The sequence below is a fragment of the Hippopotamus amphibius genome, chromosome 8 (assembly GCF_030028045.1).
Source record: "Hippopotamus amphibius kiboko isolate mHipAmp2 chromosome 8, mHipAmp2.hap2, whole genome shotgun sequence".
NCBI lineage: Eukaryota > Metazoa > Chordata > Mammalia > Artiodactyla > Hippopotamidae > Hippopotamus > Hippopotamus amphibius.
The window spans coordinates 10,159,872-10,177,827 of record NC_080193.1 but is presented as its reverse complement, the minus strand read 5'-3'; the positions used below and the strand labels follow the sequence as shown (position 1 = coordinate 10,177,827).

Sequence of the window (17,956 nt, the reverse complement as noted above, 5' to 3'; positions counted from 1 at the left end):
TTCACACCCACAGCCACTCACCCCAGCTGGTGAATTCCCATTTCATCTGCACGTAGAAATCTGGAGCCTGAAGGACAAAGGTTTAAAACAAATTACCCCTTACGGTGGAAACTAACAACACTGTAAATCAACTGTACGCCAATAAAAATTAATTTTAAAAAATAAAATAAAATAATATAAAATAAAAAAATAAGTCACCCTTGGTACCATTAGCTAAACACAAACACCGTAAGCGTTGTTAATAGGGTTGTTTAAAAGGGAGAGGGAGAAAGAACAGAGAAAATAAGAAGAAACATAAATTGCAAACCCCTCAAACTAAATGCTTATTTTATGTTCAGACTGTTATTTTATCTCAATATAAAATATGTCTAGACAGTTAATAAAGTTAACTGCAAGCGACAAGGTTGAAGGCAGATAAAAGTCAAATCTGATTCAGGGGCTCCATTGGGTTCCTAACAGCAATGACACATGAGCCAGGAGGATGGCCCCAAGCACCACCATGCAGTATAGGTCACAGGCTAGTCTAAGCAGAGCGCAGCGTGTGTAGACCCCATCGGTTCTACGGGGAACTTGACAGTGAAAGGCTCTGAGTGCTGGGAAGTGCTTGGTGTTTATCGGACCACTCTGAAACCAAGAGGCTGCAAGACATCACCACCCCCAGGAAGTTGAGTTTTCCCTCCAATTAACACACTTTTGCCCCTACTTTCCTCTTAAACTTTTAGGATTTGGCTTTTTGAGGTTTCACCACCAGCAGGCCTGTTTAGGATGATTTTCTGACCCACCATGAACTCCTATAGAAGGCTCTTGGAGAGCGACTTAAGAAACCCAACAGTTACCATGCAAGAGGAGAAATACTAGAAATTCCAGGTGTTTTTCTGTTCCAGAAAAACCAGATTCCAATGATATGTGAAGACACTCCAAGGGGCAATGGATGAGAAATGTGGACACGTAACAAGGAGACGCTGTTGAAAGACATGATGTCAAGCACAGCCTCTGGTGCCACCAAGCACCAGGTTATTTGTGAGTTTATAATTTCCAGCAGAGAATGCAATTCAGTGCAGTTCAATCCTATGGATCAATACAGGTGAAAAAAAGAAAATTTTTTACACTGAATTTTTAAAATGTGAGTGACTGCATGTTAAATAAGTCATTTTCTGCTTTGTCAAATGGACAAATGATGTTTTTAGTTCCTCCTACAGTGAGTTAGATAAGAAAACAAACCTATGAGATCTTCATGCACTCAAACACACATCTATTTTAAAAACAATGGATACAACAATTTCATATTTCATGGACGGTTTCTTTGTAGTATGTGGAAAATGAATGTTTTAGGCAGGATTTAGCTTGTGTCACAGAAATTTTCTTTAAGAAGAGTGGTCACATAACAAGCAGTTGTCTCACAGCACAGTTACTCCTTTCTTCAACAGAATTGTTGACTTTTCTCAAGAAATGCGGAAAGCCGATTTATCTAGCAAATATCTTTGGAAATACCTGGGGGAGCTCACTTCTGTGCTTAAACTGAGAATAAACGACATGAAAACTGAAGCACTGGTACTATCTCGTCTTCTGCTGCCTCGGGAATATTGCACATGGTTGACCGATAAGATGGTTATTGCAAGTGACAAAGGTTATCTGAAGAATGGTAACCATCATCCAAGACAATCCCAGAGCCTAGAAATAAAGTCTTTTAAGAAAATGTTCTAAGTGCCACAGAGCCCATACATGTTCATACACGAGAGATAAACTGCCCCAAAGCCAATAACTATAAATCAACTAAAGCAATGGATTAGAAGTCACAAAATACTAACGGCTAGAAGTGACACGGGTGTCAAGGAGAGCTGCACACAGACTTCTGAGCATTAACAAGGCCCTGAAAATCCCCACACAGTAACGATGTGCATTACAGTTTCCACAAGGTGACTGAAGCTCGGGATGCCACTCTTAGGAAAACAGGCAGCTGCACAAATTCATTGCTTGATACCCATTTGACTTTAGTTATAATTTTTAAATAGCACTTAAAAGAGGAAGACTGGTGATGTGGAAACATAATTTGTGACAGACTTCATTTAACAACTTAGAAAAGCTAGGAATAATGCTACTTGGTATTCAATACATCCTAGTCACAAGTCATAACAATCTTTAGGAAGGCGCACAAGGATGTCAAACTGTGTCTGCAGCTGCCGTGTCAACATGCAACTCCAGTGATGGCACTGTCACTGTTGATGGCTACCTCGAGGATTTTCCGGAGCAGCTCGGGAACCCCCTCGAGGGCTGTGGATGTGTTGTGGAAGTCCCGATGCTGAAGGACCATGCACACCATCTCAGGATCGCCGGTGCTCACGGCCTCGTGCAGAACTGCAAGGCAAAAGGGTGAAATGTGATCCCCCTGTATTCTCATACTTTCTAACAAATTCCAAAGCCAGTTTGAAAAGTAGCTATCTGGATCAAAGGCCAACATTTTCGTCAAAATGGGACATGGCTTCCCTGGTGGCACAGTGTTTAAGAATCCGCCTGCCAATGCAGGGGACAAGGGTTCAATCCCTGGTCCGGGAAGATCCCACATGCCGCGGAGCAACTAAGCCCGTGCGCCACAATTACTGAGCCTGTGCTCTACAGCCCACAAGCCACAACTACTGAAGCCCGTGCGCCTAGAGCCTGTGCTCCGCAACAAGAAAAGCCACCGCAGTGAGAAGCCCGCGCACCACAAAACAAAGAGTAGCCTCTGCTTGCCGCAACTGAGAAAGCCCGTGTGCAGCAACAAAGACCCACCGCAGCCAATAAATAAATAAAGTAAATAAATAAACCTGTTAAAAAAAAAGTCCACAGTGGGACAGAGGCTGCAGCCCCAGCTGATCTTTATGACCACGACTACGTCCTTCTAGCCCTCACCTAACTGAGAAGAGGACAGACCACTCTTAGCCTCTCGAGTAAACCCTGCCATTCTTCCCTTCCCCCTCTTTCTTACCATTGGCTCTGAAATTCTGACAGTGTCTTCAGAGCTGGCTTTTACTGTGTGATCACACAACTGTGGAGATGGGCAGGCAGGGCTTGTGTTGTGTGTATCCCTGCTCAGTCAACTCAAAATTATTCTAACCAATAGTACCAGAGCTTGCAAAACAAGCACAGTGCCAGGATTTCACTGGAAAAGGATCCTACTTCCAGCTCTAATTTCTTTTTGGTTTTGTCTATCCTGATGGGTTCGCTGGAGTTACCACCACGTTCCCCAGGGGAAATCCGGCCTTCACACTCATGTCTGGTGCGCTGAGAGCCGCTTTCCAGATGAGGAGTCACCCTCTACCCAGGGCTTCTGACCCAGGACACAATTCGGACCGTTGTGCTGCAGACGAGCAGCTGCGTCCAAGGAGGATTGAGACTGGCCTTTATTCAGAAAATGAGATGAAAGGCTTTAAGTTATTTTACGAGTATACTTGCCTGTCCATCCGTCGTGATTTTCTTTTGTAACATCTGCTTTATGTCGGAGCAAGACTCTAGCAGATTCCAAATGTCCCAAAGAAACAGCAAGATGCAGTAAGGTTCGACCTCGTGGATCCAGAGCCTCCACGTTCTGTAAAGTAAACATTGGCATTTACATAATTGGATATACTGTATAAAAATGTGGGAAGGAGTTTGAGAGATAATATTAAGTATAAAAATTTAAAAAACAGGATTTGCATATTCATGACAGCAATATATGGGAAAATGAATGCTTGCACAAGGGCAAGACTGAAACATGACTCTGGGGCTATAAATAAAGATGACAGTTACTGAGTTCCTTTTTCTATAAAGTTAAGTGCCTCATAAATAAACACTGGCTATAGGCCTCAGATCATCAAACACAACCTTAAGCACAAATGGCACTCAATGCAACAGCACTCAAATTAAGTCTAAATAAGGCTAAGGGCTTTCATGGAAATGCAACCACCCTATGATGCAGAACGTGGGGGATTTCTCCAGCACATCTCAGCATTCAAGTCTAGAACAGGAAGTGCAGGACTTTAATCAAAACTGAAAGTGCAGAAGATAATTTGGGTCAGAATAAAATTACATTCTCTAGCTGGATTCCCACCAAAACACCACTCTCGTTATTGTGCGTTGAGTTCCAAGTGCCCCAACGTAGCAGCACCCACGAGTCCCATGGACAACGAGCACGGTCTGCCAGGCGTGTGTGTGGACAGATTTGCAGATAAATGTCCATTTGGCTTTTGCTCTTCTTTCCTATTCTGGCCCTCCTCCCGGCATGTGCACCGGGTCTCCAGAGCTCAGTCTGAACGACTCGGTGCTGCCTTCCAAAGACGGCTCTGAACATTCTTCCAAGGACACAAGAAACTGCCATGGGGCTTTTAGTATAAACTTTTAAGTGCTGTGACACTGCTTAGAAAATGTGCTTTATGTTGATTTAAGACGCTAGTTGTGGTGCAGCCTCCAGAGATATCCAGAACAAGCCACTAGCGGCCACAGAAAAGGAAGGTAAGTGGGACAGGATACACAGCTACTGTCCAACAGCTACTGGGTCTCCCTGTTCTGCTAATTGTATCACGGCTATTGTGGAGTAAAGACAGGAAGTGCCACTGAGGCAAAACAGAAGTGGCTGAAGACACTGCTAAGTGAACACGCATCCTCGTGGGCCAAGCCCAGGCCTCAGCGTTCTCTCAGGTGCTGAAATGCCAACATGTCTCCTGGAACGGGGCCCACATCACCTTCTGGGATTCCCTGACTTTTCCCAAGGGGACATCCTGTCTATCTCACCAAAGAGAATTCCAAAGGGCAGGATCCAAGTCATATTTCTTAGCTTCTGCCACCCTAGACTCTAATTTGCATTAAATCATTGTTCTTTAAAATAAGTAACATGGCCTAAAACTATTGACTGAGCTGAAGTTTAGTAGGAAATAAATAATTAGTAAATTCATTATTTTCTTTCATGTCCCTTATAGATACTGTCTTCTTACTCAACAAGTTCAATGTGCTATATGAAACATGCTAGGGTCAGCCCACTGCCTGACATAGGACATGCTTAACAATATTTACCACACAAAAGGGGAAACTCTACTCACTTTAATTCACACCCTAGAACAAAACCAACATCTCGGACTAAGCTCCTGGGCAACCATTAGGTACGATGTATAAAATCAAAGCCAAATACATTAAGTTGTTGACTTAGTTCTATTTTGGACCACAGGGAAGACTGTATGTCTGAGTCACATAGCTGCACACTTTGCACGGCTAACTGTTCAGAGCCTCCTGTGCCTCTCCTTCTCATTGGGAAGAAGAGATGAAGAATAACATAATATATTATGGTGACAGTGTGATTTAAAACAAATGATGAATGATGATTAGAGTGGAAATCAGTGGAAAAAAAGGACAGAAAATCAATAGAGAAAAAATCAATAAAACCAAAAGTTAGCTCTTGGAAGATATCCACAAAATTGATGAACTCTCAGCTAAACTGACCAAGGGGAAAAAAGAAAAGATTCATGTTACCAAAATCAGAAATGGAAAAGAGGATATTACTATCAACTTTACAGAAATAAGAAGTATTATAAATGAATATTATAACAACTGTATGGCAACAAATGAGAACTTAGATGAAATGCATATATTCCTAGACAGCCACAAACTAGCAAAAATGACTTAGGAAAAAATAGAAAATCTGAAAAAAATTTATAACAAGTAAAGAAATTGAATCAGTGATTTTAAAACTTCCCAGGGGAAAACACCTCAGGCCCAGATGGCTTCACTGGTGAAATCTACCCAACATTCAATGAATTAATACCAATTCTTCACAAACCCAAAAAATAGAAGAGGAAGGAAAACTTCCCAACTCATTTTATAAGCTCAGGATTATCTTATGACAAACATCACAAAAAAACAAAACCACGGGCCAATATCTCTTATGAATATAGATACAAAAATCCTCAACAATATTTTAGCAAAGTAAATTCAGCAACATATAAAAAATGTTTTTGTACACCATGACCAAGTGAGTTTATCCCACAAATGCAAGGACGGCTTAACAACTGATAATCAATTAATGTAACACATCATATCAATAGAATAAAATAAAAAACACATGACCAGACTTCCCTGGTGGCGCAGTGGTTAAGAATCCACCTGCCAATGCAGGGGACACGGGTTCGATCCCTGATCCGGGAAGATCCCACATGCTGCGCAGCAACTAAGCCGGTGCGCCACAACTACTGAAGCCTACGTGCCTAGAGCGCAAGATCCGCAACGAGAAGCCACCACAATGAGAAGCCCGTGCACTGCAACGAAGAGTAGCCCCTGCTCACCGCAACTTGAGAAAGACTGCACGCAGCAAAGACTCAATTCAGCCAAAAAATTTTTTTAATTAAAAAATGAAATAAATTTATTTAAAACAAAATCCACACATGACCATCTCTATAAATGCATGCTGTGGTCTGAATGTAAAGCAACCACTCAAAAGCCATATGTTGAAATCCTAACCTACAAAGACGATGGTATTAAGAAGTGGGGTCCTTGGGAAGTGTTTAGATCATGAGAGTGGAGCCCTCATGAATGGAATTAGTGCTTTTACAAAAGAGGGTCCAGAGAGGTTGCTAACCCTTTTCTGCCTTGTTAGGACACAGTGAGAAGGCATCTGCTATGAACCAGGAGGAGAGCTCTCACCAGCCACCACACCAACCCTGCTGGCACCATGATCTTGGACTTCAAAGCTCCAGAACTATAAGAAATAAATTCCTATTGTTTATAAACTACCCATTCTATGATACTTTGTTACCACAGTTCAAATGCACTAAGACAATGCAGAAAAAGCATTTCACAAAATCCCATACCCCTTCATGACAAAAATACTCAACAAACTAAGAATGGAAGGGAACTTCCTCAAACAGCAACCATCTATGAAAAACCCACAGCTAATATCATACTTAATGGTGAAAGACTAGATGCTTTCCACCTAAGACAAGGAATAAGACAAGAATGTTCTCTTCCATCACTTCTATTCAACATTGTACTAGAGATTCTAACCAAGGCAATAAGGAAAGAAAAAGAAATAAAAGGCATCCAGATTGGAAAGGAAGATATAAAACTATCTCCAGTCACAGACAACAAAATCTCATTTATAGAAAATCCTAAGAAATCCACTTAAAAACTATTAGAACTAAGGAGTTCAGCAAGGTTGCAGAAGGTAAGAGCAATATAGAAAAATCAATTGAATATCTATACACTTGTAACAACTCAAAAATGAAATTCCATTTACAACAGCATTGAAAAGAATAAAACTCTTAGGAATAAGTAACAAAAGAAGTATAAACCTTATACTCTGCAAACCATAAAGCACTGTTGAAAGAAATTAAGATCTAAATAAATGGAAAAGCATCCCATGTTCATGGTTCAGAAGACTTACTATTTTAATATGTCAAAACCCCCCAACCTGAGCTACAGAGTCAATACAATCTTTATCAAAATTCCAGCTGACTTTTTGCAGAAACAAACAAGCTGATACTAAAATGCATAAGGAAACGCGAGGAACCCAGAATAGCCAAAAACAGCTTGAAAAGGAGTAAAATTTGAGGATTCACATTTCCCGATTTCAAAATTTACTACACAAAGCTACAAGAATCAAGACAGTGTGATACTGGCAAAAGGACAGACATATAAATCAATGGAATACAATCTCGAGTCCAGAAATAAACTTACACATTTATGGCCAATTGATTTTCAACAAGGGTGCCAAAATGATTCAATGGGGAAAGAATAATCTTTTGAACAAATGGTACTTGAATAACTAGATATCCACATGCAAGAGAAGGAAGTACTGTATATACCATATGCAAAAACTAGCTCAAAGTTGACCATAAACCTAAATGTAAGAGTTAAAACAATAAAACTCTTAGAAGAAAACATAGGATTCTATCTTTGTGACCTGTGTTAAGCAAAACCTTCTTAGATACAACACCAAAAGCATAAGAGACAAAAGAAAATACAAATTACACTCCATCTAAACTGAAAACTGTTGTACTTCGAACAACATAAAGGAAGTAAAAAGACAACCCAAAGAATGGGAGAAAATATTGGCAAGTCATATGCTTAATAAGGGGCTAGTATCCAGAATATATGAAGAACTCTAACTACTCAAGAATAAAAAGACAAATAATCCAGTTTTAAAATGGGCAACGGATTTAAATAGACATTTCTTCAAAGAAGATATGCCAATGGCCAATAAGCTCATGAAAGATGCTCAACATAACTAATCATTAGGGAAATGCAAATCAAAACCAAAATGAGATAATACTTCACACCCATTAGGATGGCTACAATCAAAAAGACAGACAATAACAAGTGCTAATGAGGATGTGGAGAAACTAGAACCCTCACACGCTGCTGGTGGGAACGTAAAATGGTGCAGTCAATTAGAAAAACAGTTGGTAGTTCCTCAAAAAGTTAAACACAGAATTACTACAAGACCCAGCAGTTCCTCTTGTAGGTGTTTACCCATGAAAAATAAAAACATACAACCACACAAAAACTTGTACACAGATATGCATAGCAGCATTATTCATAATAGCAAAAAGGTGGGAAAAAACAAATGTCTATCAACTGGCAAATGAATAAACAAAATGTAGTATATACATACAATGGAATACTATTCAGCCATTAAAAGGAATGCAGTACTAATACCCGCCACAACATGGATGAACTTTGGAAATACTGTCTTAGGTTAAAGAAGCCAAACACAAAAAGTCACATATTGTATGATTCCATTTATATGAAATGTCCAGAATAAGCAAATCTATAGCGACAGCAAGCTTTATGGTTTGCCTGGGGCTGAAGGGGTTGGAGGAAAATAGGGAATGACAGCCAATGGGTGTGGGATTTCTTTTTGGGGTGATAAAATGTTCTGGAATGTGATAGTGGTGATAGTTGCACAACTCAGTGAATATACTAAAAAACAGTGAATAATAAACTTTAATGGGTGAATTGCATAAGTGAATTATATCTCAACAAAGATGCTTAAAAATCAACATATGTATGTTTTATGTAACACATAAAACTAATCTACCATCTATATGCTATTTGACGAGTTGCTTAATTTCTCTTGAGTTTCAGTTTGCTCCCTTGTCAAATGGAAACAATAAAAAAAAACAAAAACAAAAAACAAAAACCACCTACCTTACAAGGTTCTTACAAGGGCAAAGGCACAAGCCTAACCCCACTGTAAGCACTTGGAAGAGTCAGCTCTTATTATCATATACACCTACAATACATCGTTTCATACAAGCTGTCACTTTCTCCCTGAAAGGGATTTGTTCAGATTTCCTTACAGTTCATAGTAGAGCTTAGGGTCTTCAACTAATGACATTAGTTTAGTGAGCAAGAGCTTTCAGATTTTAACTGGAATTCACTGTTGAAGCTGATCATTTAAGTTTTTCCTTAAAGTTTCTTCAGTCATGAGCTGTACCAGATTAAAAATGCCAAAAAAAAAAAAAAAAAGAGCCCACCCTTTTAACTATCATAGTGACCCCCAGAGAAGAAAAGGAATGAGATTTCTACACATCTCCTTATGTGCTAATTTAAGCCCACCGACTTTTCCTGTCCAAGCCCTCTTTCCTGCTGGCCTCCAGTGGCAGTCGAGGCGCAGCTGAGTGTGGGCCGCAGAGCCAGACAACCAGGGCCCTCACTAGCCTCAGGTGAATTACTCAACCCCTCTGAGCCTCGGTCCCTAGAGTGCAGCCAGTGCTTCAGAAACTATCACAGGCACCTCCTAGGGGTGCCTTGGGCAAGGGGCCGCTAACTGGCCCTCCATGCGCTCAAGAGAGTCAACCACCCTTATTCCCGGTCACTCTCAGACCACCCTGGTCCTCTGCAGCCGTGGCCTAAGCTGGTTATCCCACCCCAAGTCGGGGGTGGGGGAGATAGCCATACAGGCCTGGTTCCTAAGGTGAGCTCCTGAGGGCGGAGGAGAAGCAGCTGAGAGGAGGCTCCAGGCTCTTTCCCTTGGATGCAAGGCTCTGGCTCACGGTGGGCCTCCAGCCAACAGGCACAGGCTTGAACGTGCGCCCAGTGGCCTCACCCAGCCTTGCCCCGGGCTGGGATGAGAACCCCTGGGTGGTTCCCTGTTAGGTTCCGAGAACGGCTGCTGCCTAAGAACCTCCTCTTCCCCTTGCTCAGATTTCGTGCTTTCACTGCTGGCTCCCTAACTGGGGGCAGGCCCTGAAGTCAGGCCTCATCTGCCACCCTCCACCTGACTCGATCCCAGGGCTTTCCCTCCCCTGCTAAGGTGCACTGACTGACCTCTGCGTGTGTCCCCTTACATTTTCATTCATTCTCCCAGCATAGGCAGGAAGGCCGAACAATGTTTAACAGGCCTCTCTGGCTAAGTGACAAATGACATAATCATAACACAAATCATTTCAACTGCACCAACCAACTTCAAGGCCCCACTGAATATTAAAGACAGTAGAGCTGATGGGTTAAGGGGCGCTTAATAAAGTGCCTCTGCTGAGTAAACGTTGAAAGCCTGAAACAACCTCATCGTTGGCAAAGTTACACAAGCAGTGAACTCCAGCTATTAGCAAGACGGGGGCACTGGGGCTGACTCACTCACACTCAGAAACACGTGCTTATCCTCTTCATCTGGATAAACTTGATTCTTTCAGTGCTGCTGTTCCTAGAACAAAATAAAATTCTTACAGCTACCAGTGTGCCCGCTTCACATCTCACTCGTGGGATGCAAGGAACGAAGGAACGGACAGCAGAGCATTACTAGCAAACAAAGTCCCAAGTGAAACCGCTGGTTTTATTGCTGGGGTGATAAGAATTTTTTGTTTTTAATTATGCAACCAATACACGTTCTTTGTAGAAAACCTGGAATATACATAAAAGAAGTTACATTTCCAGGATGATTATGATAATAACAGCAGCAACTTGGTAAATGTACTGCTCCCATTTACGACATGCCTGCGCTTTCTGGTCTGTTCTCTGCCTCATTCTCCAGAATCCTGAAATGGAGGCACTTTTACTGAAAGAAGTAAAGCGGAAGGGTTAAGAATACAGGATTAGAGCAGAGTGTGACTTTCTGGGTTGACATCCTGGTTTGACTACTGGGTAAGCAGGTGACTGAACCTCTCCACCTCTGTTTCCTCACCTGTAAAATGGGAACCACAACAGCACTCACCCCAGGGGACTGATGTGAGAATTAAATCCAAAACTGCATATAAAACATTTCAGCATCGTGCCTGGCAAAATAGTAAGCGTTCAGTGTTATTCTCCGCATTCTGACAGGTAATGAACCAATTGGACAAGGGTAAATTAAGCACCCAAGCTCACAACTTAACCAGCGTTGGTACTGGCTATTAACCTAACTGCCTCCAAGGCACAGGTGTAGGTAGCGGTTTTGTAATTAACAGGCTCTTGACAAATATGAAAGCAACAAAATATTCCCTGCCTTGCATTTGAATGATATCAATCATCAACTTCTTGACCCTGAACCAGTTACATAATTTGCAGGACCCAGAGAAAAATAAAAATACAAGGCCCCTTATTAAAAAAAAAATTAAGAATTTCAAGACAATAACAGCAGAGCATTAGACCAAGCACAAGTCACTGCTGAGCACAGGGCCCTATGCCACTGTCCAGGTTGCACACCCTTGAAGCCATTCCCATCTCCACCCCTTCAATGGCCAAGTTTCAGGATCGAAATCTGAATGCATGGTCATGACAGTCAAGCTTCCACAGTCAAGATGTTCTTTCTAAATACACTTCAACTATCCCTTCGCCAGAGAAAATAGGACTCTGTGGAATGATCCACAGCGATAACCAGTAGCAAAGTCAAAACCAAATAATTAGCAAAGATGAGTATTCTTTCTTGATCTCCTTGACAGTCAAAGGCATTAAGGACCAATTTACTCCAAGACAACCTGCTACAAAATTATAATTCTCCAACTGCAAATGTCTTTAATGTTTTTCAAGGTAAGAAGCACAGAGAACTTTTGATTAACATTTCTTTCACAGCTTGCAAGAAAAAGAAATAACACAACCATGCCGCACTTTAGATTATAAACCAAGACTTTGTTCTCATCGAACAAGTTTTTCTATAAAGACTGTGCTCCATTTAAACTCTCCTCCTCACCCCCCATGAACAAAAAGCCTGCTGTTTTCAGAAACCAGTATTGAACGTGTGTGTGGTTTAATGACAATTAACCTCTCTATCAGATAGGATTTTAGTTTTGTGACTTTCCTTGTATTTTATCTCAATATTTCATAAGAAGCTGGGCGGTGCTGATACTGAGGAAGTGCAGAAACAAAACGCAGCAGACCTAAAAACAAGACTGTCTGGTCATTTTTAAAGTGTCCAAGGTGAGACTTAAAGCTGAGAGCAAAATGGTGAAGGATTCCCTTCTGAGCCACGTCTAGTAAGAGAAAGGGAATTAAATCATCAGGTATACTGCGATGCCTATTGTTGAATCATTTACTCTGGGGGCATGATCTAATTAAGAGCAGTGACTCTTACAACAAAAGTTTATTCTGTCTGGACAGATTATTTAAATGAGAAGAGCAACTTTTGACTTTCAGTGGGTGCTCAACAGACTTAAAAGAAAGACGGCAGGGTACAAGAACACACTTAGCAGTAACTGTTCATCAAATGAGGGGATGCTGACGTTGCTGAATTTTTGCCAACCATAAGAAAACCAATGCCCCCTTTCCTCTAAAATTTCTTGACAATTACAGCGTCAAGTTTCAGCCGTTCAAAAACCAGAACTTTAGCATACTGGATAAAACCAAGTCAACCAGAACAGTGATACCAAATAATTACAAATCCTTATTCTAACTGCTAAATCTGTTAGTTTGTAACTTGAGGGTACCAATACCTCCCAGAACTGCTGGGATGCCTTTAAGGCAGGGTTTCTCAAGCAAAATGCTACTGACATCTTGGGACAAGATAAATCTTAGTTGGGGAGGTGGGTGTCTTACACATTTGTGCAATATAGGATATTGAGCAGCTTCCCTGGCCTCTACCCACTACATTCCAGTAACACCCACTCCCCACTTGCAGCAACCAAAAATGTTTCCATTAATTACCAGATGTGTGGGATGAGGGAAAAAATCACCTCCAACTGAGAACCCCTGCTTATAAAAATGGGAATAAGTAAAAGATAAGGAATTAAAGCACTTATGAACAGGAAGTGATTTTAAGGATGCTGTGTACCAGTGATTCTCAAACTTTAGTATATATCAGTCATCCTGGGGAGCTTGTTAAAATACTGATTCCCAGGCATCACCTCCAACCTACTGATAATACTCAAATACCAGATTTGCCCACGTGGATATCAACACCCTCATTCTACAAATAAATGGACGTGGGCCAGAGAGGGAAAATGCCTTGCCCAAGGTCACAGGGCGAGTTAGAACCTGGACTCCAAACCCAACCAAGCCCTTCCTTACAAAAAGGATGGGTGAGGTGAGAGGTGTGTGTTGCTCATACATTTTGGGGAGAGGCAGGCCTGATTGGTTAGGACGGTGCACGCTGGAGCCAGCTGGCCAGAGTTAAAATCTTGAATTGGTATTTATTAGGTAAGCGACCTTATGTAATAAGGCACATAACCTCTGAGAGCCTCAGTTTCCTTCTCTGTCAAATTTAACGACAGTACCTACCTCCTAGGGTTGTTGGAAAGGCTAAGAGAGATAAAATATATAGCATCGACACAGGGCTTGGAACACATTAGACACTCAATACGTGTCCTGTTATTATTGGCCCACTGACTGCAGAGTGGAAGGGGTCTGCCGGCTGGAGATGCGCTCAGGGAGGCGATTACGACCCCCGACTCCTCCCTCCTGTAGCTGGGAGCGGACCCCCGCCTGGCCCCTCACCTGGCCCCGCAGCTCCTTCTCCAGCTGCCGGTAGTCGTTGTTCCAGACCAGGAGGTGCAGGGGAAAGTGGCCGCTACCGTCGCGGGCCGAGGACATGGCGAGGAGGCCGCAGCCGAGCCCTCCCCGCCGGCTTGCCAAGCCTCAGCCCCGGCGGGGGTCTCCGGAGCCCGCGCGCCCAGCGGCCGGCAAGCGAGAGAACCAGGCGAACGAGCGAGGGGGGCGGTAAGCGGCCGGGCGGCCTAGCCGGCCGGGTGCGGGGCACGCGCGGGAGGTCGGGGGTCGCGGGCCGGGTCGGGGACCGGGTCGGCCGCGCCCACCCCGCACCCCGCCGCGCTCCCGCCCGCCCTGACAGCTCCCGAACCGACTTCTTCGGGCCGAACTGCCCCAAACAGGGAAGTGCGGGGGGGGCAAACCACCACGCGCCACGGCTGGGGGGGGAAGGTGAGGCCAGCCACCTGGTCCGGGGTCCTCCCAATCCCACCCACCTCCATCTCCACACCGGGAAACATAGTATAATGCCCGAAACAGAGCGAAAACTCTCTTTGTTAGCCCAGAATCTCGACATGGGAAACTCGGTCTACCCTTCATCACCTCTTTCCCCCTGCTCCGACTCTCTCATATGGTTCGGCCCACAACTGAGCCTCTTCCACCGGCTCTGCGGTCAGGGGTGACAACAGCGCCTGGACCAAACCATTCTAGTTACTGACTCCCTTGCAGCCTTTTTGGACCTGGGCAGATACTTCCATGATTGGTCAGGAGCCATTTTGGAAGTGGGCAACACCAAATAATTTTTCAAGGGGGAATTATAACCTCTCAAGAAGTGGTGTTAACTAGTTACGCAGTAAGAGGATGGTTCTGTTCCAGGGTTTCTCAACTCCAAAACATTTTGAACCACATAATTTTTTTTCTTTTTTTTAATTTTATTTATTGGGTGCCTTGGGGCTTTGTTGCTGCACATGGGCTTTCTCTAGTTGTGGAGAGCAGGGGCTACTCTTCATTGTGGTGTGGGGGTTCCTCATTGCTGTGTGGCTTCTCTTGTTGCGGAGCACAGGCTCTAGGGGCATGGGCTTCAGTAGTTGTGGCATATGGGCTCAATAGTTGTGGCTCAGGGGCTCCAGACCACAGGCTCTATAGTTGTGGCACACGGGCTTAGTTGCTCCGTGGCATGTGGGATCTTCCTGGAGCAGGGATTGAACCCGTGTCCCTTGCATTGGCAGGCGGATTCTTAACCACTGTGCTACCTAGGAAGTCATTGCAATTCTTTTTAATGTATTTATTGTTTCCTTTTATTTATTTCTTACACAATTTTAAAAACTTGCTATTTACAGTTTTTACTAAATATTGGCTATATACCCGGATGTTGTACAATACATCCTTGAGTCTACTTTACACCCAATAGTTTGTGCCTCCTACTCCCGCACCCTTATATTACTCCTCTCCCCGCTGGTAACCACTAGTTTGTTCTCTATATCTGTGAATCTGCTTCTTTTATATTTACTAGTCTGTTGTATTTTTTAGATTCCACATATAAGTGATATCTTGTAGTATTTGTCTTTCTCTGACTTATTCCACTTAGCATAAGGATCTCCAAGACCATCCATGTTGCTGCAAATGGCAAAATTTCATTCTTTTTTTATGGCTGAGTAGTATTTAGTATTCCATTATAAAATACTACATAGAGGGAACATTCCTCAACATAATAAAGACCATATATGACAAACCCACAGCTCATATCACACTCAACAGTGAAAAGCTGAAAGCACTTCCTCTAAGATCAGGAACAAGACAAGGATGCCCACTCTCACCACTTTTACGCAACATAGTTTTGGAAGTCCTAGTCACAGCAATCAGAGAAGAAGAAGAAATAAAAGGAATCCAAATTAGAAAGAAGATGTGAACCACATGATTCTTTACGTGGGATTGTCCTGTGCTTTATAGGCTGTCGAGCAGCATCCCTGGCCTTTCTATCTATTGGAAGCCAGTAACAGCCCCCTGCCCCCACTACCAAGGAGAAAAATCCACCCCCACCCCCTGCTGAGAAGAACTGTTCTACCTGAACTCCAAACTGGGTTATGATGCAAAGTTACCTAAGGTGGTGGTTTATTCCACATATGAATGTCATTTATTTTTGAGGCTAGCCATTTGATTTTGGGGTTATGCCCAAAAGGACTAATAGTAATACTTAGACTTGACCACAGTTGGCCAACATTATGTTCATTCTTTGGGTTTCAACCTAAGACACTATAGCTCCTTGATTCAATGAAGAACCAAGTCAACTTACAGCTACTCACCAGCCTGAGCTTTCTGCACAGCTGTCTACAACTAGACCACATAACTGGGCAAAGTTATTTAATGCATCCTGAAAGCATACCCTCTGCCTTCCCTGCTTCTGCACATCCAGCTTTTCAGATGCCTGCAACAACAGCTGTTCAAGAATCCTGGCCTAATCCACTCTCCACACATGTTGAGTCCAGAAGATTTTCGAGTCTGCAAACCAAAACAGGATGAAGGAGCATCAGAATGGAACCCAGAGCTCTAACTGTGGAATGTGTGGGAATGATGTGGTTATGCCCACACCACACATTTATGAAAATGGAGAGATGAACCAAAGACCAGTGCTTCTGAGACCTCTTCCAGGAGTTCCTATTCTTTCAGAAGCCTTGTGCAACTTAATCTTCTTTCTCTTCATTGTCTTATGTTTATCAAACATCTCTCTTAATTCATTAGTCAGAAAACTCCACGATGGCTGCTCATCAAAGTACTTAAAGTCAAAACAGTACATGGCGCACAATAGGCATGGAATATTTGCTGAATGGAGATCATGGTTGTATTTACGTACAACATATACAATATTCATTAGCATTAGGGTCACATCTCTCTCTGCTCTCCTTCACGCTGCTTAAACTCATCTCATTGTGTTTATCTCACAGGATCCTGTAAGTTAGGTTATCTATTCTTATCCTCAAGAAAAAACAAACAAAAAACAGTTGTGATTAGAAAGTAATAGTAATATCAAATCCCAATAATAATAGGAGCTACTATTATTGTCAGTTTACTGTGGGTCAGACACACCACAGGCCCTTCTGTAAATTATCCCATTTGTCCTTGGCCAGCCAGTAAATATTTAGCTTTGCATTTCATATTTGAGTTTTGTTGAATATTCTTTGTCCCCTCCCTCCTCTCCTTTTTCTTCTTTACAACACTTTAAGAATGTAAAAATTATTTTTAGGTAACAGGCTATACAAAACCAAATCATGGACCAGAGGTAGATACACATTATCTCCACTTTGCAGATGAGATTAAAACCAAAGCATAGGGATTTCCTAGGTGGCGCAGTGGTTAAGAATCTGCCTGCCAATGCAAGGGGCACGGGTTCGATCCCTGCTCCAGGAAGATCTCACGTGCCACAGAGCAACTAAGCCCGAGTGCCACAACTATTGAGCCTGTGTGTTGCAACTACTGAAGCCCATGTGCCTAGAGCCTGAGCTCTGCAACAACAGAAGCCACCTTGATGAGGAGGCTGCACACCACAATGAAGAGTAGCTCCTGCTGGCTGCAACTAGAGAAAGCCTGTGTGCAGCAATGAAAACTCAACGCAATAAATAAATAAGTAAATAACTGAAGCATAAGGAAACATCAAACATATTCCTATTTTACTTATTTTATTTTAGATCTAGTGCAGTTGAATGTAAGCTCCATAAAGACATGAAATTTTATCTTCTTGGCTCATTGTTCCTTCTCCAGTGCCTGGAACAGTATGCGGAACATAGCAGATACTCAATAAATATTTGTTGAATAAAGAAATGAATAAATAAGTGAACTTGGCCAAAGCTATGCTAAATGACTTGACTATTCACTGCCTCAGAAAGGTTGCGGCCGCCTACCTCCGGTCGCAAGATTTTGCTGCTTCCCCTGGTGTTAATTACCGCCGGAAGGAAGCAAATCTCTCCCAGAGAGAGAAACCCCAAATCAAGGAGATTTGGAAGCCAGACCGAAGACACCTGCCCTCACTCAAGATGGCGACAAGGCAGCGTGCCCTTTCCGGTCACATGACCTGCCCGTCGCCGAAGGGTGCCTCCCCGCGCGTGCGTGCTGCGCCGCGGCTGTG

General features: G+C 42.8%; 1 protein-coding gene across 1 annotated transcript in view; it reads right to left on the bottom strand.

Annotated features, from left to right (window-relative positions):
* The window catches only part of ANKRD13A (ankyrin repeat domain 13A), a 31,109-nt gene extending 16,883 nt beyond the window's left edge, over positions 1 to 14,226 (bottom strand). The window contains exons 1-4 of the mRNA XM_057744735.1: positions 13,849 to 14,226; positions 3,433 to 3,565; positions 2,231 to 2,355; positions 22 to 67 (exon numbers count right to left, since the gene is read on the bottom strand). Of these exons, the coding sequence (XP_057600718.1) occupies positions 22 to 67; positions 2,231 to 2,355; positions 3,433 to 3,565; positions 13,849 to 13,944 (400 nt within the window). The 5' untranslated portion in view covers positions 13,945 to 14,226. The remainder of the gene's footprint in view (positions 1 to 21; positions 68 to 2,230; positions 2,356 to 3,432; positions 3,566 to 13,848) is intronic.
* Positions 14,227 to 17,956: the final 3,730 nt, after the last annotated feature.